Source organism: the organism of the source record quoted next, unplaced genomic scaffold, assembly GCF_019419815.1.
Source record: "Pyrus x bretschneideri cultivar Hongxiangsu unplaced genomic scaffold, Pyrus_bretschneideri_v1 Contig34, whole genome shotgun sequence".
NCBI classification, from domain to species: Eukaryota; Viridiplantae; Streptophyta; class Magnoliopsida; order Rosales; family Rosaceae; genus Pyrus; species Pyrus x bretschneideri.
The window spans coordinates 316,227-333,287 of record NW_025999657.1 but is presented as its reverse complement, the minus strand read 5'-3'; the positions used below and the strand labels follow the sequence as shown (position 1 = coordinate 333,287).

At 35.8% G+C, this 17,061-nt stretch overlaps 2 protein-coding genes across 2 annotated transcripts; both read left to right on the top strand.

Moving 5' to 3' along the window:
- The first annotated feature begins 12,075 nt into the window (after positions 1–12,075).
- On the top strand, positions 12,076–12,789 carry LOC125480555 (secreted RxLR effector protein 161-like). The gene has a single exon (XM_048591509.1). It carries the CDS (start codon positions 12,076–12,078, stop codon positions 12,787–12,789), a length of 714 nt encoding a protein of 237 aa, XP_048447466.1.
- A 1,565-nt stretch (positions 12,790–14,354) lies between these two features.
- Positions 14,355–15,313, top strand: LOC125480593 (glycine-rich cell wall structural protein 1.8-like). Its single transcript, XM_048591595.1, has one exon. It carries the CDS (start codon positions 14,416–14,418, stop codon positions 15,133–15,135), a length of 720 nt encoding a protein of 239 aa, XP_048447552.1. The 5' UTR covers positions 14,355–14,415; the 3' UTR covers positions 15,136–15,313.
- Positions 15,314–17,061: the final 1,748 nt, after the last annotated feature.

The following is a 17,061-nucleotide window of genomic DNA, read 5'->3' as shown; positions in this document are numbered from 1 at the left end:
ATTATTAATAGAAAACAATTTGAAATAATTAGTATAAATGTTGAATGCATAAGAAATTACTTACATGAAGGGACTCGGTCAACTCATCCCCAGGCCAAACATAAACTTCAGCAAAGACGTCGATCTCCGGAAATTTTGAACCCTCCTAAAATCAAAAAAGATAAGGAAAATGTTAGTAAGAAAAAAAAAATTATTAGCGACATTTTAAAATTGGAAATGAAAGATGTAATATATACTTTCCGTCGCGCCTCCATCCTATAAGAGAAAGGCCTCGAACCCAAATAGTGGAGAAAAGTCTTCTTCTCCCGATTAGAACATATTTCCAATTCGAGCGTTTTCAAATACCACAATAAACTTCTAAAAATGGTGACAACTACCATCCAAGATGGCCAATTTCGAGCTTGTATACACGGGCTCTCGACATTGCTGGCAACAGGCTTGGCAAAGAATTCTAAGCTGCCGTAGCAAAGAATTCTAAGCTGCCGTAGCAAACAATTCCATATAACCTCATCCACATTGACATTTGTAAGACTCTGACTGTCACAACCGAAATTGCTACGACTCTAAATAGTTTGCTTCATGATAATTACCAAGGTTTTCATTTCCCAGTTAAATATCTTCGCCATTTCCTCAACATCAAATCTCTTCCACAACACTACCATTTCAATTCCGTGAGAAACCAATTTCAGTAACTAAGAAATGACACATAAATTAAGAAAAAAAAATGCAAAAACATAAAATTAAAAGACATAAATTATGGAATACACACAATTTTGATTTCATGACAAAACCTATTTCTGAAAGCGAAGAAATTGCGAACAAAAAAAGAGAAAGCAATGGAAACTTTTTAATCCTTACATGACATGACATGACATGACAAATTGAACCTAAAATAACAAAATTCAGTTACCATGGGAATGAGGGAGTGAATTAGGATTGTATACCTAGCCATGTACCAGAGGCATCGGTTATGGATCTCGATGGCGATATATGGTCCGTAGTGCGGGGGTGCCGGTAAGTACGTTGGGCACTAACAGGTAACGCCACCGAAGAAGTCGACAATGCCTACGCCTGTGGGACTGGAGGACCAACTGGGTCAACCGAATTGACCGACCTATGGTCCATCTCTGCCGGAGCAATGGCAGTAGTAGTAGGTATAGTCGTCGGACTAGGTGTAGCCGTCAGACGAGGTGTAGAAGTCATCGCCCTCCGGGTTCTAATAAGGTGTGACATCTACAAAATTGGAAATCAATTTGTTTCATACACAAAGATTTAACTTACCGTACACATGCTAATAATTTCAACTTAAATTTAAACGAAATTTAAAAACCCTAATTCTAAACCCAATTCAAGTTTGGCAAAAACAAAACTTAAAAATGATGTACTATACACAAACTAATCAATTCAGATAGGATATAGACCCAGCAATTATAACTTATAAGAAGAAACTAGCATAAAGGAGTAGTTGGAGGCAAAAATTGTATGTACGTGCTCTGTGTGTGTCAGGGAATTCAAGTGACAAATAAGCCACAAGCTAGCAATTGGCTCCTCAAGGGTAGGTAGAAACCAAGAACATGCACCCAAGTTAATGGATGGAAACAAAAAAGTATAGCACATATTCAACAATAACCAGGGATACAAGCATCATAGCCAGAAAAAGAAAGCATTAGACATCTTAGGAGTTACAAAGTCTAATATATCACGCCAATACACACAACAGGTGCTATAACACAATTAAAACAAAGGGAAGCAGAGGATACCTGATAACCTTCTTTGCATCTCCCTAGAAGCAGAGATGATAACCTTCTATTTTCAAAAATCAAAGCATAGTATTGGTCAATGAATACAATCAGAAAACCAATGAAAAGAGAGCAAACAAAACATCTAATTCTGATATGTTAGCTCTCATCAAATGAACCTTAAAAAGGAAGTCAACCACAACAATATCAAAATCCATGGGACTACTTTCGAGCAAACCACTTGAACTTAAAGTCAAACAACAATACTAAAAAGCAATGGAAGGTAACAAAATTATGGAAATAGTAATTAAAATTACCATAAAGTAATGTAGGTGACCAAAGTGTATGTCCAAAAGCTAGTGGATTTTTCTCCTGAAAATTGAAAAAATCAAGAATGACAATCTTATCATATGAAAGTATTTTCGTTAAAGAATGACATTATTAGCAATGAAAGTATTCGTTGACAAAAAATCTCACCCGATATCAAAAATGGATAAACATATTTCTTCAAGAGAGCAAATAAATACCCATCTAGAATATAAGAACTTACAACACAATATCATTCTCCAGGAAACACAATTTTGGATGAAAAAAAAAATCCCAAATTGTTGAACGCTTTCTCCAAAAAATGAAATTTTGAAATATGAAAAGTGCCATCACAGAGAAAACAAAAACAAAGGGAAGCACATGGAAGTTTACATAACTAATCTCCGCATGTGCACTTTCCATCCTCAAACCTATGAAACCTATTGTTATCCCTCACTATGATAACCCTTCCTGAGCACCTAGACATAAACTTGATTGCAGTATGACAATCGCCACCAATTTAAGAACCCCTAATTTATGAACCCTAAATCTAACCCCTAATTTAAGAAAACCTAATCTAGCCTCACTACCCAAAATCGTTCCCCTAATTTAAGACCTAAATCTAATCCCAATTCAGAACCCTAAAAACTCTAATTTAAGAACCTAAATGTTACCCCCAATTTACAAACCCTAAATCTAACCCGACTGCCCTAATTCTAACCCCCAATTTGAAAAAGAAAAAAAAACCAAAAAAACCCTAATTCTAACCCCCAATTTGTAAATAAAGAAAATTGAAAATAAAAACTAAAGAGGAAATTACCTCTTGGAGACGAAGTCTCAACGGCCGAAAAGAGGGACGAACAGAAAGATGGAGATACAGAGGAATGATAGAGAGGGTATCGCACAGGGAAAAGGGAAAAGGGAAAAAGAGGGAAGTGAGGGAAAGAAGGAGAGACGGGGTTAAAATATAGAATCTTGCGTGACAGAGTCTTTGTCTCGCAAGGCTAAACAATTGTCGCGCAAGTTTTTTAATATTTCTGCGAAAAAAAAAAAAAAACGCCTTAATTGAAATTTCAAACACTTGCGCAACGAATACATATATTTCATCACACAAAGTGTATTTGCGCGACCAAATATATGTATTCGTCGTGCAATATTCCCACATAAATTTAAACCGTTAAATCGTGATTTTTTGTTCATAACCGTCGAAAAGTTGTCCCGTTACTTGATCTTTGAATGTTTGTTTTCTGCGATTTTGGCATATGCAATCTCGAACCATATACAAATAAGTTTGACAGTTGGATCGTTGAAATTAGTTTCATAAAATGCATATCCCATCAAAAAGATAGATTCACTAACACTTAGAGTTTATTTATACTTTCATTAAGTATAACATAAGATTTTGTGGTATCTATAGTGTAAATAGTTTAAATTGAAGATCGAATTCATTCATTGTATTCATATAGGGTCAAGGAGTGTAGCTATAAAAAAAATCATCAAAATCGGAGTTAAAATAACCGTTAAATCGTGATTTTTCATTTCTAACCGTCAAAAGTTTTGTCCCATAACTTGATCTCTGAATGTTTGTTTTCTGCGATTTTTCGCGTATGCGATCTTGAACCATATACAAACAAGTTTGACTCCCATCAAAAAGATAGATTCACTAACACTTAAAGTTTATTTATATTTTCATTAAGTATAACATAAGATTTTGTGGTATCCACTAGTGTAAATAGTTTAAATTGAAGATCGAATTCATTCATTGTATTTATATAGGGCCAAGGAGTGTAGCTGTAATGAAAATAACCATTAAATCGTGATTTTTCGTTTCTAACCGTTGAAAAGTTCTGTCGCGTTACTTTATCTTTAAATGTTTGTTTTCTGCACTTTTTGGCATATGCGATCTCGAACCATATACAAACAAGTTTGATGGTTGGATCGTTGAAATTAGTTTCGCACAATGCGTATCCCATCAAAAAGATAGATTCACTAACACTTTAGAGTTTATTTATACTTTCATTAAGTATATCATAAGATTTTGTGGTATCCACTAGTGTAAATAGTTTAAATTGAAGATCAAATTCATTTATTGTATTCATATAGGGTCAAGGAGTGTAGCCGTAAAAAATCATCAAAATCGGAGTTAAAATAACTGTTAAATCGTGATTTTTCGTTTCTAACTGTCAAAAAGTTTTGTACCAGTACTTGATCTCTAAATTTGTTTTTTGCAATTTTTGGCATATACGATCTCGAACCATATACTTACAAGTTTGACGGTTGGATCGTTGAAATTAGTATAGTAGATTTAAATAACAGTTAAGAAGTTGAATGGTATGTATATTTAAGCCGATCCAATGGTCACCAATTTTTTAAATTTAATTTAATATATATATATATATATATATAATTTTTATAGTTTTTAGGGGTATAAATTTGTTAAATTAATATATATAATTATTATAGTAATTTCTTTTAGGGTTATAAAAATTATTAAATTAATATTTTGCTTGTCGTGTCTGGTTATCAGGTCGTGTCAGGAATTGCCAAGCCTAGCTTGCGCGACCAAAAATTGTTATGTGTCACGCAATTATGTTTTAAAATGGTTTTTAAAATTTTTTTATTTTGTTTACAATTTATTATAAAATACAAACATACCAAATTTATTTACAAAGTAATTCACATAGAAAATGGGAATCATTCATACCATTTTTTCCATCACTCTATATAACGCATTAACCATTTCATGTGTTTTCCAAAAAAAGTTACAAATAAATTGCCTTAATCTTCACCCAAACTATAATAACTTTCACTTTCGTTGCTATTATCATTTTCAGTGTCCCATTCCTCATCATCGATAAGTACGTCACCATCGTCGTTTGTGCACACTGGACCATCATATCGTGGAATATTACCGAGGTCAATTGTGATCGACTAAATCAGTATTTCGATTGAAGATACTCATTCTATCTTAAATGATTCTTGGATAAGATTAGTATCTCGAAGTGTTTCCACACCACTTTCCATCAAAGATTCAAGACGTTGGTCAGCAACATTGTCGATGTCGTCGTCAGTACAGTCTTGTTCCGGTATAGCATACACATTCCTATGATCCATCGTCTGAACAACTTTCCAACCTCTCCCAGCTTTAGGGTCATCTATGTACAAAATTTGTTTTGGTAGTGTTCACTAATAGTAATCCATGATCTCTTTTCACACTTCCATGCCTATTTGGGTTTGTATTAAACCATCGACACTTAAATAAGATCACTTAAACCATCGATACTTAAATAAGATCACTTGGCACTGAACGCCAAGTTATATAACTCTTCATTGTACACAAAGGAATTCGATGTTTTTAGTTGATTCACCTAATATTAGATAAACATTTAAATTTGTTAGTTCGAGCAACTTAATTGGTACAATATATATGTCCAATACAAAACACTTCAAACTTACATATTCGACAAACCTCTGCGGAAACAATTCACGGTGTTTCTTGGCATACAAATGTGAAGGATGTGCCTGCTTCATCATATTTTCATGCTCGTCTAGGTATGATAGTGTCTCATCACAATTGTTGAGTACAAACCAATGTGCAACCTCCATGTCCTTCTTGGAAAACGACTTGCCACAAATCGAATCTCCGAATGGTCGAGCAATTTGGGCAAAAATTGAAAGTTTCTTCCTTCTCACACCCCCATCATTATGGCAAGGATGACGATTGAAAGTTGTCTCAACATCCTTTAAATACATTCCACAAAATGTAAGCGCCTTATATGCCACCCAAGCTTTTATAATAGATCTTTCGAGCTTCGCTTTGTTTTATACACTTTTCTTCAAGTCTCTGAGAAGCCTACCAAAAGAAAACGATACGATACACATATTACTAATTGTAATATATTTAATATTGATTAATAAAAAAGACGAGGAATATATACCTTTCTATTGGATACATTCATCGAAAGTTGACTGGTCCAGCAAGCAATGCCTCCTCTGGTAAGTGAACCATCACGTGTATCATACTTGTGAAGAAAGCTAGAGGAAATATCATCTCAAACTTGCATAGAACTTGCACAATGTCATGGCGCAACTGATTAACATCCGTTTTTCGCAACGTTCTTGACATTAATTGCGAAAAAAAACTGGACAACAACATGATTGGTTTCACTACATTGGCTGGCAAGAGATGTCAAATACCCACAAGAAGTAGGTGCTGTAGAGCCACATGGCAGTCATAACTCTTTAGGCCAGCTAATTTACCCCCGTTAATGTTCACGCAACGTGCGATATTTGAAGCATACCCATCAGGAAACTTTACAGACGATAAAAACTTTAAAAATTCTTTCTTGTCATTTGGTTTCATTGAAAAAAAATGCAAGATCCCTTCTGGCTTTATCATTGCCCTTATTCATCCATAAACCTCGTTGTATTCTCATTCGTTCCAAATCAAGACGAGCTTTGATCATGTCCTTTGTCTTGCCCTCAATATCTAGAATTGTGCCAACCAATGTGTCAATTACATTTTTCTCAACATGCATAATATCGAGGTTGTGTCTCAATTTTAGTTTGGACCAATACGAGAGCTCAAAAACCATAGACTTGTGCGTTCGGTTCATATGTGTAGAAAGTCTTGTCCTACTGACATTGGTCCCGAAAAGAGCAAAATGCAAACAGTTAAGCTGTTTCAAAATCTGAGCACCGGACCATTCTCTGGGTCTGAGGCGATGCTCTTTCTCCCCGTCAAACTCTTTATCCTTCTCTCGCCACTCATGGTCCCAAAGCAACCATCTTCGATGACCAATGTAACAAACTTTTCTGACGTGCCAACTAGACATTACGTCTTCCTTGCATACAGGGAATGTCATATAACTCCTAGTACTCCACCCGGAAACCATTGCATATACGGGGAAATCGTTCACAGTCCACATCACTGCAGCCCTCAAAGTGAACATCATGCCAATATATTTATCGTATGTGCGCACACCGTGTGTCCATAAATCTTTTAGCTTATCCACCAACAGTCCTAAGTATACATCGATTGACCTACCAGGATCCTCAGTTATCAATAAAGTCATCATCATGTATTCTTTTTTCATACATTTCCATGGCGGCAAATTATATGAAAATACGAAAATCGACCAAGTACTGTGGTGTTGGTTTAAAACCCCAAACGGATTAAATCTGTCAGTGGCAAGTCCCAATCTAACGTTACGAGAATCAGCAGCAAACTCGGGGAACATTCGATCAAACTCTTTCCATGCAGCCCCATCTGTAGAGAATGCCGCATCACATCGTCATCTACCCGTTTTTCCTTATGTCATCTCATGTCTGTGGCAGTATGCGTCGATATATACAATCGCTGCAACCTAGGTTTCAAGGGCAGATAACGCATAACTTTTTGTGGGATCTTAGTTGTTCTATTCTGAGATGTCATTTTGAACCTCGACTCATTGCATACAGGGCATTTATCCAATGGTTTATTCTCATTGTAGAATAAAATACAATTGTTTTAGCAAGCGTAAATTTTTTCATAACCCAATCCAAGACCATTCAACACCTTTTATGTGTGTATATGGTTTTTCGGCAAACAATTGTCCTTCGGAAGCATTCTCTTGAAAACCCCCCAAAAAGTAATCAAAACACTAGTTCGACATACGATACTTTATTTTTCCATGCATTAGTTCCACAATGGCCGTGAGAACGGAAAAGCTCTCGCACCCTAGGTTTAACTCTTGGTTAGCATTTTTTAATAGTTTTTCATATTGTTCGAACTCTGCATTGTCCATTAGTGTAGGCACTTCATCTTCCCCTTCTTGATTGGTGTTTGTCGATGTAAATGCAAAAGCATCATTTATAATATCCATGACTTGTTCATTAGGATCCACAATAGGTTCAACATTATCCACTCTTGTGGCGTTTGAAGATGAAGTATTGTCTAATTGTTCCCCATGATGGTTCCAAGTATTATATGTCTCAATCATTCCATTCCTTACTAAATGAAATCGAACATTTTCAATTGTCTCCCTTAACGTGTTGTTACACCTCCTACAAGGACACAGGATTCTAGTTGCACCAGGGTTGTGTGTACGTGCAAAGTCAATAAAATCCTCGATTCCATCCAAGTATTCGTCCGCGCATCTATTCGAGTTTTATATCCACGTCATGTCCATAATTCTTGGAACCACAATAACAATACAATAATCACAATGTCACCTTATGCCTCTGGTAAGGGCCCTATCCCATTCGGGAATGCATAGTCATGTCACGTAATTTACAGCTACATCATATTAGATTTCGATGTGGATGAATTTCGGCAGCATCTCAATACAGTTCTTCAGGTGTACAACCCAAAGAACGTACAGAGATGACACCAAAATCTCCACAATCGAAACCTAATCCTTCAACCATAAACTACACGTGATAATTATGCATTCACAAACTATCCAAATAATGGGACAATTCAAGAATTAATTGGACCACAGTCACGCATTCGTATCCATGCGCGAAATCTAACTAATCCTTGAACGGGAAACTAAGTTTTACTAAAAATAAAAAAACAAGTACGAAATTAATTTCAATTAACTCTGTACATCACAACACATATTTGTACGTCACTTACAAATTTAACAACATAAGATAAATATAATTTCGCAACACAATATAAACATAACAAACTAAGTTCAACATAATTTAATTAGTTTTATATGTTTAAAAAATAAAACGAAGAAAATATCTTCTCAATCGTTCTCCACCAATCGCTAATCACACGCAATATCCCAATAGACAACGAAATTAATGGCGTTAGTATGAATTTACATTAATACTTTTACCGTAACGACAAAAAACGCTTACCAGACACACCGAGATAGCTCGATCAACCTAGAGAAGAAGATGGAGGGAGTATTAGATGATGAAATTGAGAGAAAATGGAAATGATGGATGACGGATTGAACAAAATCGAAGGGATGAATGCAGAGGCACAATTTGTAATTTTTTCTTGCAGTTTGCCTCTGCACATGGCTGAATCTAGATTAAAACGTTCACTTTTGGACCAACGATTTTGTGCGACAAAAAACGTCTTCGCTGTGCAAACACCAATTGAGCGACGAATATGGTATTTGTCGCGCAAGTGTCATTTGCGTGACGAAAAAAGAAGCATTTGTTGCGCAAGTTTACCATTTTTTTATTTTATGTCCTTTACTTTACAATTTATTCTTTTCAACACATGAATGTATTGTCGCACAATGCATATTTTTTAAATTTTTTTCTATTTTTGTTATTTATTTGTATGTATTGTAAATTGTTATCTCAACCCTAATTAAACATTAAATTAATTAACAAAACTAATTTACTATCCCAAATAGAAATTATAACTAATGCAAATATTAATACTCATCCACATAACATATATTTATTCATTAAATGAAATATAAAGTCCACAAAATCTTATTTAAAAAAATAAAAAAACAACCCTCATCAACTTCAATCCTCCGCCCGCAACACATCAAACTTCCACTACCAAAAACTCTGCTTGAAAAGCCCATCCACATAAATTTGTTACTTCTCATCAGTTTCATCAACATCCCAATGAACCTACATTAATGCCAGTAACAACAAATTAGTAATTTAAAAAATATTACATTTTAACAAAAATAATTGTTCATTATTTACCACAAACTTACCGATAATTCTCCCAGCATGGACTTCTTCAACTCCTCAGGGACCTTTTTCCAAGAATCAAACTCGGCAAACCAATCCCTCCGCACCAAATTCCCAATGTCATACTTAAATTCGGCGTACGCCTCAGCCAAATTTTTGCCTTCAAAGTATGGCACTTGCTTCCGTCGATACCTCTCTATTCGCACTACAAGTTTTTTTTTTTTTTTTTTTTTTGCCAGAATATGCCATTGTTTTTGAAACAAAATTTTTTTGAAAATTAGGGCTCTGAAACTGTGTTTATATAGCACTAGGACACCTTTGCACGACAAACATATTCATCGCGCAAAGATTCCTTACGCGACGAAGTTATCGTCACTCAATATATTGAGTGACGAATAAAATATTAATTATTTTTAGAATAAATATTTAAGATATTATATTTAATACCTTAAATATTTATTCTAAAAATAATTAATACTTTAAATATTTATTCTATAAATAATTAATACCTAAAATATTATTCTATAAATAATTAATGCCTTAAATATTTAGTCTATATATAATTAATTACTTAATCCATACAATTATTTTCAGCATAAGTACGATATTCATTAAAGATTGTAAACACATATAAACCGAGGATAGGGTGCTTACATTAGGTTTCAATAAAAAAAAAACCAATAGGAATTGAAACCTAATAAGTCCAAATAAAACATAATTAAGTCCGAATACATAACATATAAAAAAACACCTTAAATTTAAATATTGTCATACAAAACATAAATTTAAAACTACTATTTGGATGATCCTGGTCCATCCCGTAAGACTTCATAACGCCATCAATTGTAACCTCCCTCCAACGCATTATTCATCAACTTCATCAACTGTTCATTCATATCATCATTAAGAGTATATTTACACTGTTACACATATATGCAAATAATTAATTTCAACATATAACTAAAAATTTCACAAACTTAATTATTAATCCATCAAGAATAATATACTTACTAATACTTGATCCATCACAGCCTTCTTCACATTCCCGGGCACATCTTCCCAAGAACGCTAGTCAGCAGTGGGACAATTATTCCCCATGGCTACAGCGATCACATGCGCAAACTCAAAACGATCCCTTAAATCATGCGGGTTGGCATCGCGTACACTCTCACCCTTGTTCTTATCCACCATCCTAGCACGAACTGAATTTTGAAAAATAAAGATAATAGAATTGTGAAGAATTAGGACAGCAGAAACGAATATTTATAGGTAGGTTAGGACCTTTGCGCAATGAAGCCTTTGTCGCGCAAACACCTGTATTAAATGCGGTATTAATTCTTCGGATTCACATGCAGTAAATAGTCAAAACTGATAGGAACTTGCGTGATGAATTATTGGTCGCACAAATTCTCCTTTTCGTTGCACAAGTTGTTCGAGCCAAACAAAATTATCCCGTGTTTCCTTGCTCACTTTACGCGACGCAAGCGATTATTCGTCGCGCGAAGTGTTCTTGCGCGACGGAACTCTTTGTCACGCAAATTATTTTTTTCTCCTTTCTTTTCTATTTCGCACGACGAAGTGTACTTTTCGTCACGCAAGTACGTCTTGTACGGCGAAATATTGTTCATCGCGTAAAATATCGTCACGCAAGCTGTTTTTTCTACTAGTATGTCCCACACCAAAATTAACTATTATTACTATCATCCAATAATAAATCAGAAAGTACATCAAGTGACTCATCGACTTGCGAGGTTTAGTCGAACTATTGATCACTAAGTTTCGTTGACATTTTTAAGTTTTTTAGTTGTTTTATATTTTAAATAAATTCCTATTTATTAAGAAGTCAGTTGCTTTTACCCATTCCTTAGGAGAATCCCATTTGATTAGGAGATTTCTTTTACCCATTCCTTCTGGATATGTGCAACAAGGACGTGAGGAGAAAATTTACAAATTGAAGAAGGCTTTGAACGGACTGAAACAAGCGCCTAAAGCTTGGTACAATTGTATAGATGCCTATTTCTCAGGATTCCAGAAATGTCCACATGAGCGTACTTTGTTTGTCAAGTCTGAGGATGGAGTTAAATTTTTAATTATATGTTTATATGTAGATGATCTTATTTGCACAAGGAATGATGGCACAATGTTTCAAGAGTTCAAAAATTCCATGAAGGCTGAATTCGAGATGGCTGATTTGGGAATGATGCATTATTTTCTTGGAATTCAAGTGGTGCAATCATCAGCAGGAATTTTCATTACACAAAAGAAGTATGCAAAGGAAATTTTGGAAAGGTTTAATTATCAGAATTGCAATTCGGTCAAAACTCCAATTGAACTAGGTTTGAAGTTGCATAAGGATCTTGGTGGCTAGAGAATGGATAGCACCTACGACAAACAAATGGTTGGAAGCTTGATATACTTAACAGCCACTAGGCCGGATGTCATGTGTGCAGTAAGTCTCCTAAGCAGGTACATGGAATTTCCAACAAATCTTCATTTTCAAGCTGCAAAAAAGGTGTTTCACTATCTACAAGGCACAAGTGATTTTGGAGTCTTTTATAAGAAAGGAGAAGTTTCAAGACTTATTGGATTCACTGATAGTGATTATGCGGGTGACTTAGATGATAGAAGTACTTCTGGTAGTGTTTTTATGATGAGTTCAGGAGCTATGTCATGGTCATCAAGAAAGCAGCAGCTAGTTACTCTGTCCACAACTGAAGCAGAGTTTATAGCTGCAGCAACATCTGCATGTCAAGCTATATGGCTTAGAAGAATTCTTGAAGAGTTACACTTTCAACAACATGAACCTATAGTAATCTATTGTGACAACAGTTCAGCAATCAAGCTCTCTAAAAATCCAGTTCTACATGGAAGAAGCAAACACATAGATGTGAGATACCACTTCCTTCGTGATCTTACAAATGAAGGGACCATTGATTTAGTTTATTATCGAAGTGAAGATCAAGTTGCAGATATCATGACCAAGCCACTCAAGTTGGATGCATTGAGAAGCTGCGTGGTTTACTTGGAGTGTGTTCATTTAAACATCTTAAGCAAGAAAGGTTGGCTGCCTTGGCAGGTTTTGTGATGGTAGAAGTTGACGAGCTTAATGATGAAGCCTTTATGATGGTGTCTAAACCCTAAACTGTTTTCATAGAAATCAGTTTAACAACGGGTGTTAAGTTTTTTAGTTGTTTTTTATTTTAAATAAATTCCTATTTATTAGGAAACCAGTTGCTTTTACCCATTATTTAGGAGAATCCCAATTGATTAGGAGATTGTTAGTCATGGGATAGTCGTTGCTATTTTTTCTACAATTTAGTTATTTGTAATTCTATTTAAGTCAAACTCATTTCAATGAATAGTATGCAATTTTTCACATAATTTCCTTCGTCACATGTTGAGCAAAGCTTTCCATAGCTTTCAGTTTTTAACAGACATCTCTTCCACCTCAAAAATTAAAATGGAGAATGAGTCTGCATTAATCACTTACTAGCTAATATCATATTATAAAGAAATATAATAATCAAAAGATAACAAGTAAATGCATGTGTTTATGTGTTTATGCAGAAAACTTTAATGCTTTGGCCAGTTATATTTAAATAATAATAATAATCATAATAATAATAATAATTAAAACCTACAAATAATATTGGATGTACCAAACTAATTTCACTATAGCTAGCTAGTAAAGAAGATGATGACAATGCAGGCGTCTGAGGAAATATAATATTGCAAATTAATATAAAAAAATTAAGGTCTGTTTTTGGTGCCCACAGCTAGGATAAGTAGGATTGGATAATTTAGTGAATTCAATATAAGTTATCAACGTCACTTATTGTTACGGTCTAGTAGTATTCTTCTTTATTTGTAAGTGAGAGGTCTTAGGTTCAATTCTCGTCAAAGGCGAATTTGAACCACATTATTGCTAGCCCATTGTGAGGCTTAGTCTACTCCCCCACCCCCTTAGTATAAACAATATCGTTTGTTCAACAACAAAAAAATAGAAGTTATCAACACCTATCTTACTTATCTCTTCCAGCCCTAAAATGAAAAATCTTTTGTCTCTACTTTCATTTCTTACTTCAACATAAGTATTCCAATCCAATCTTCATGACCACGTACAAAAAATTTTACGTTATCCAATCCAATCCCCGCAACCAATAGTACCAAAATGAGAAGTTACCAACACCTTCTTACTTCTCTCTCCTAACTCTACATTGACAAATCTTTCCTCTCCGCCTTCATTTCTTACTTCACAGTAAGTATTCTAATCCAATCGTCCTGACCAGGTTCAAATAAATTTAAGTTATCCAATCTAATCCCTGCAACCAGGTACCAAATGGAACCTAACATTCTTAGTGTATAATGTGAAATATCGAGTCCACAGCCGGCGGCGCTGCCAGATGCATATACAGATGTGGAGGACAGCGTAAACACACTACAAGATTGAGTGAGTGAGTGAGTGAGTGAGTGAGTGAGTGACATTATAGTAGATTGAGTGGGTGCATCATAAATTTAATCGAGCATGTGGGTGCCCACATAATCCCCTTTCTTCTTAATTTGCATGTGCTTTCGTTCACGCTCTCCCTTAGTGGACGCGGTTTTGAAACCCCATCTCATTCGACGTTCCTATAAATACCCTCCTTCCCCTGCGTTCTAAGCATAAGCTTGTGGGATTCGATCGAGTGGCAGTAACCTCTCAGTCCCAGTCATGGCTCCTCCTCAAAAGATTGCTAGCGTTGCTTTCCTTGTGATGTTAAGTTTAGGAATTTGTTCTGCCACCAGAGCCCTTTTTACTACTGAACAATTTGGAGCCCACACCCTGTCTACTACTGATGCTGTAGGAGGGGGATATGGTGGCGGTAGTGGAGAAGGGGGTGGTGCTGGCTACGGAACTGCTGGTGGGGGAGGACACGGTGGTGGAGGCGGTGGTGGTAGTGGTGGTGGCGGCGGTGCTGCAGCTGGAGGTGCTGGGTTTGGAAGTGGGGCTGGTGAAGGAGGAGGTGCAGGGTATGGTGCTGGAGGAGAACATGGGGCTGGATATGGTGGAGGTGGCGGTGGTGGTAGCGGTGGTGGTGGTGGAGGAGGTGTAGGTTCTGGAGTAGGGGGTGGTGAAGGAGGTGGTTCTGGAGGTGGTTATGGTGCTGGAGGAGGAGCAGCAGCAGGTGGTGGCCATGGAGGAGGAGGAGGTGGTGGTAGTGGTGGTGGTGGAGGTGGTGGCGCAGGTGGTGCTGGATATGGAAAAGGTGGAGGGGCTGGTAGCGGAGCTGGTGGAGGCTATGGTGGTGCTGGTGGTGGTGCTGGTGGCGGAGGTGGCGGCGGCTCTGGTGGTGGTGGAGGTGGTGGAGGTGCACATGGCGGTGGTGGAGCTGGCTATGGAGGTGGTGCAGGGAGTGGTGAAGGTGGTGGTCATGGTGGCTATGCACCTTGAAAACGCCTTTGTTACTGCTTCAGGCACTATGGATCAAACCTCTTTTTGCCAAAAATATTATGAAAAATAAATTTCGCGGGTTAAGAAGATGGTTATTATTAAACTACTGTAAAAATGGAACAGATCGACTTCTGTAGTTGGATCAAATTGATAATCGACCAGGAATATTGATCTTCCATATTATTTGTACTATCTATATTGTGGTTAAAATTTCAATTTAATCCTTCTCAATAAAGATCTCTAGAATTTATGTTTGGTTGATGAATCAAAAACAAAATTTTTTGGTCCAACAACATGCGTGCAAATGAAAAATCCGACTAACGAATCTTTAACGCCTGATTCATGTCAAAATAAAAGAAGAGAGATGAGGAAAGAAATCTGTCTTTACATCTTGAAGCGCTACTTTGTTTTCACAAACTTATCACTTTAATGAATGACCTTCAATCTTCTCTAAGAATCTCCTAAGAAAAAGGAATTCATGCCAATGCATGTGAGCCAACATGCTCCAATAACATAAGAAAGTTAAGGTTCCATCATAAAACTAATTAACATTAAGAAATAGAAGCTCAAAGTTATTTAAACCATACAGAAGGATTTTTTTTACCCAATGAGGGACAACTCTTAAGTCTCTAAACAAAATGTACATAGAAGAGTACACAGTGGAAACCAAAAACCTAAAAATTAAAAGGAAAACTAATAAAAATGGCTTGAAAACTTTAAGTTTTAACAATAAAGACAAAATAAAAAGTAAAGTAAATAGTATCATGATTGACTTTTTAGTGTTAAAATGTGATTTTTCATTAAAGTAAACAGTACAAGAAACTTTTCGTTAAAGTTCCCAAAATTAAAAGCAATTTTGTTGTAGGTTTTCTTTTCTAATTTTTGTTTCCTACTTTCTCTTCACGTCTTTCCACTCCATTCCTCATCTCTTCATCCACCGGTCTTTATTTTTCCTCCTCCCTCCTCCTTGTACATTTATCTTATTAAGAAGTAAAAAATAAAAAGCAAAACGATTATCCAACGAGCCAAAATTCATTTTCATGTGAATTCTAGATTACGACCATGATACTTTAAAAGCTTTCACAGATACATGATAATGGAAATTACATTTTGTTTTTCTGTCGACCTTTTCTTCATCCCCATTTTGTCAATGAGTTTGCTTTGCGTAAAAATTCGATTTTGTTTTCTTCTTTTTGTTTCAATAGAAACGTATCCCAAACCTAGAAGATTAGCATGTATATATGATATCCAACAAGAAGCATATAGAGATAGCAAATTCTTATTCCACCAGAAAAATATCTTGGCAAAGTACATTTTCCAAACAAAAGGTGATTAATTTGATGGCCTGACTCTCAAGTGGAACAAAGTAAAGGTAAAAAAAACCATGGCCAAGTTATTAGTTATTGCATCTCTATCCTCTATTAGTTTCTGCCTGCCTAGGTGATCATTTCAGGTCCTTCCCATCTTGATCCTTTTCCTCAGGGTCTTGATCTTGTGCTTGTTTCTTAAGAATTCCCTTTAAGTGGTCGGAAATCGGGATGTGCGGAGTAGGAGCACTGTCCATAGTTTCTGTCATCGACCGGCCTCTAATCATGTCAACCTCCCCATCTTCATTCATCATTACCATATTACATGGAAGTTTTCCAGCGTAAAATTTTCTGTCATTTTTCTGGTGCCTGCATTTGTAGACATCCTATTAAAATGTCACACGGAACAGCATAATTTTGTGAGGGTATACAAATATACATCAATTGTTTAGTATGCCAGTATATTCAGACTTATAGGCTAACTATTTTGAAATGCTAATAACAATTATTTGCAAAATAACTTGCTAAAGAAGTATAAACAAAATCCGAGATCTTTGAATTAATGCTTGCATATATACCTGTCGAAAACTACCCATGTCGAGTGAAGGGTTGCAATTTG

Excerpts from the sequence above, each read along its gene's own strand:
- LOC125480555 (XM_048591509.1), top strand. The coding sequence starts at position 12,076 with ATGGATAGCACCTACGACAAACAAATGGTTGGAAGCTTGATATACTTA.
- LOC125480593 (XM_048591595.1), top strand. The coding sequence starts at position 14,416 with ATGGCTCCTCCTCAAAAGATTGCTAGCGTTGCTTTCCTTGTGATGTTA.